The sequence below is a fragment of the Nanorana parkeri genome, unplaced genomic scaffold (assembly GCF_000935625.1).
Source record: "Nanorana parkeri isolate BGI_ZX_2015 unplaced genomic scaffold, ASM93562v1 scaffold101, whole genome shotgun sequence".
In the NCBI taxonomy this organism is placed as follows: Eukaryota; Metazoa; Chordata; class Amphibia; order Anura; family Dicroglossidae; genus Nanorana; species Nanorana parkeri.
Window position 1 is genome coordinate 2,143,285 of NW_017306369.1, and position 2,462 is coordinate 2,145,746.

The 2,462-nt window shown below is 39.9% G+C and overlaps 1 protein-coding gene across 5 annotated transcripts in view; it reads left to right on the top strand.

Moving 5' to 3' along the window:
- The window catches only part of MON2 (MON2 homolog, regulator of endosome-to-Golgi trafficking), a 98,416-nt gene extending 95,957 nt beyond the window's left edge, over window positions 1-2,459 (top strand). For all 5 annotated transcript variants that reach the window (XM_018552918.1, XM_018552921.1, XM_018552920.1 and 2 more), the window contains one exon: window positions 2,051-2,459. In XM_018552918.1, the coding sequence (XP_018408420.1) occupies window positions 2,051-2,214 (164 nt within the window). In that variant the 3' untranslated portion in view covers window positions 2,215-2,459. The remainder of the gene's footprint in view (window positions 1-2,050) is intronic.
- Window positions 2,460-2,462: the final 3 nt, after the last annotated feature.

Sequence of the window (2,462 nt, forward strand, 5' to 3'; positions counted from 1 at the left end):
ATATATATATATACTGTGTTGCATTTGAGGAAAATCTCTTGACTTCCTGTCTTGGTCATAGGTCGTCTCCTAAACAGAAAGTGAGATTAAATCTCCCCAACAGGGACACATAGAGTATTAAAAACATGACAGCGGTTCTTATCTTTCCCCGCTATGCACAAAATGAGGGTAAAAAAAAAGTTTTGGCTGGTGCTTGGGAAAAAAAAGTGGTTTAATCCCTAATAACTGGCAAAATTAACTGGCAAAATTCAATGTGAATAAAATAATGCAGGATAAATGGTTAATCATTCATATCCGCCTACGCAGTGCCAGCAAGCTTTTTCAGCTTGGATTACAGTAGCCTGCAAGCAATGAGTAACTGCAGATGTATGCTTTTATGGATTCTTGGAATGCTGCTCATGTGTGTCACTCCTACACTACAATGTCGAATGAGGATTAAAAATTTTAGCAATATGCCAAAATCTCAGCGTTCACCGCATGTTCTACTTGATTTGGCAACACAAACAGGTATTGTAGAGTTGCCTAAGGATATGCAGTATACAACATGAACCATTTTAGAAGTCTCCTGTCATTGTCTGTAGGGCTGATGGGTTTATATAATTGTACAACCTTTTTTTAAATCCATGGAAATATGACATGTTATGGGCCTTTACAGGGTTACATTGGGGTAGCCATTGGCAAATACTGTCGTGTGTAGGGGCTATTATGATCATGTAAACTGAAAGCAGATAAAAGGCACAGATTGTGATCTTTATCATGTCATATAACATGGCTAAACAGGAAAGTGTGAGGTAGAGTGTAACAATCTGAACCTTAGAGGAAGTTTTGCATGAGCACCATACACTGAGTGGCCAGATTATTATGACCACCCCATCAGTACTTCGTTGGGCCATGAGATGACTCCACGAGATTACTTTGTTGGGCCTCCTCGTGACTCCACGAGATGTTGAAAGGTGATGCGAGGAATCTGACACTGCACTGTTGCCCTTCTGTTGTCTTGTACCAGTCTTGCCACTCTCCGTTCTGCCCTAACATTGACTAGTCGCTGACGGCCACAATTCGCACGTTCAGACCCAGATTTCCGGCTGACAGTCCAGTCTTTTAAACACTTTAACAACAGCTGCTCTTGAACATTTAACGAATTCTGCTGTTTTGCTGATACTCACCCCATGGCTCAGAGCGCCAACAATCATCCGACGTTCAAAGGCTGTTAAATCGTGTTGTTTACCCATATCTTCAGAAAAAAATAACTTCTACTGTCGTGGTAAACAACCTGCTTCCCTATTTATAATGGTCTGGCCCTCTAGCAACTTCAGCGTGAAATTACAGCTAATTATAGCTAGTTTGCCTACAAACGTCAGGTGGTCATAATAATCTGGCCACTCAGTGTATATGAAGAGTGGCAGCTAGGTGTTGGCAAGCTACAAAGTCTAAAACAGCACGTAGAAACAAGGAAAGATTGCTTGTAGTCAAAATAAGTCCTAAGATGTCTTATTAGAGGTCTCCATTAAGGTGAGTTGATTGCTTTCTCTTGTTTATGTTCCCATAGCAGTGCTGCCAGTAAGAAAGGGAGACTTCCGCAGATAAATCACATTCCCATTTTATTATAAAGGGAAGTGTAATTTTGCTCACAGACTAGACTGTGACTAGAATATAGGAATGATGCCGTCCTTATGAATGCAAATAAGTTCAAACGATGATATTTTAGACAAGTCCGAGTTCTGAGTTGTTGAAGCAAATTAAATATTTGCAGTGTTCTAAAGAAGGAAGGTGATGTTAACGTCTAAAGGTATCCGCAGAGAATAGTTTTTCCTGTCAGTAAAGTTAATTAACAGTGCTCATTTGTTGGCCTTTAATGGTGGCACTTTTAATCACTCCAAAGACTCTCTAATCCACAGTTGTTTCATATTTCTTAAAGAACACAGCAGGCTCTTGATTGAAATGTTTCTGCTGGCTTATGGCTTCCTTTTAAAAATACAAAAGAGAACTAAGACTTTGTGGCATGGTTGTTTTTGAGATATTCTAATGCAGTGTTTTTCCTTTGTCGCAGTTGACGGCAACACTTGGGCACAGGTGATTTCTTTGTACCCGACATTAGTGGAATGCATTACATGTTCGTCCTCTGAAGTATGTACAGCTCTCAAAGAAGCTCTTGTTCCATTTAAGGACTTCATGCACCCACCAGCAGCAAAAGTGCAGAACGGAGAGTCTTGACCACTTGAAATGATCTGTATGGAAGAAATGACACACAATCCACTCCAGATGAATGTTTCCTCCTAAGTGAAATTATTTTTCAAAAAGGACTCATTTTGTGAACGAAACTGATCGGCCATATTATGGCTTCCTTTTGACAATACTAATGAGCTCAGCCATTCATGAAAAACAAGCTAACTCCTCAATAAATGTCCCTGTGTGAGTAGCAGTGTGAGCCTTCTGAATATAAATTGATTAGATGCAGTCAT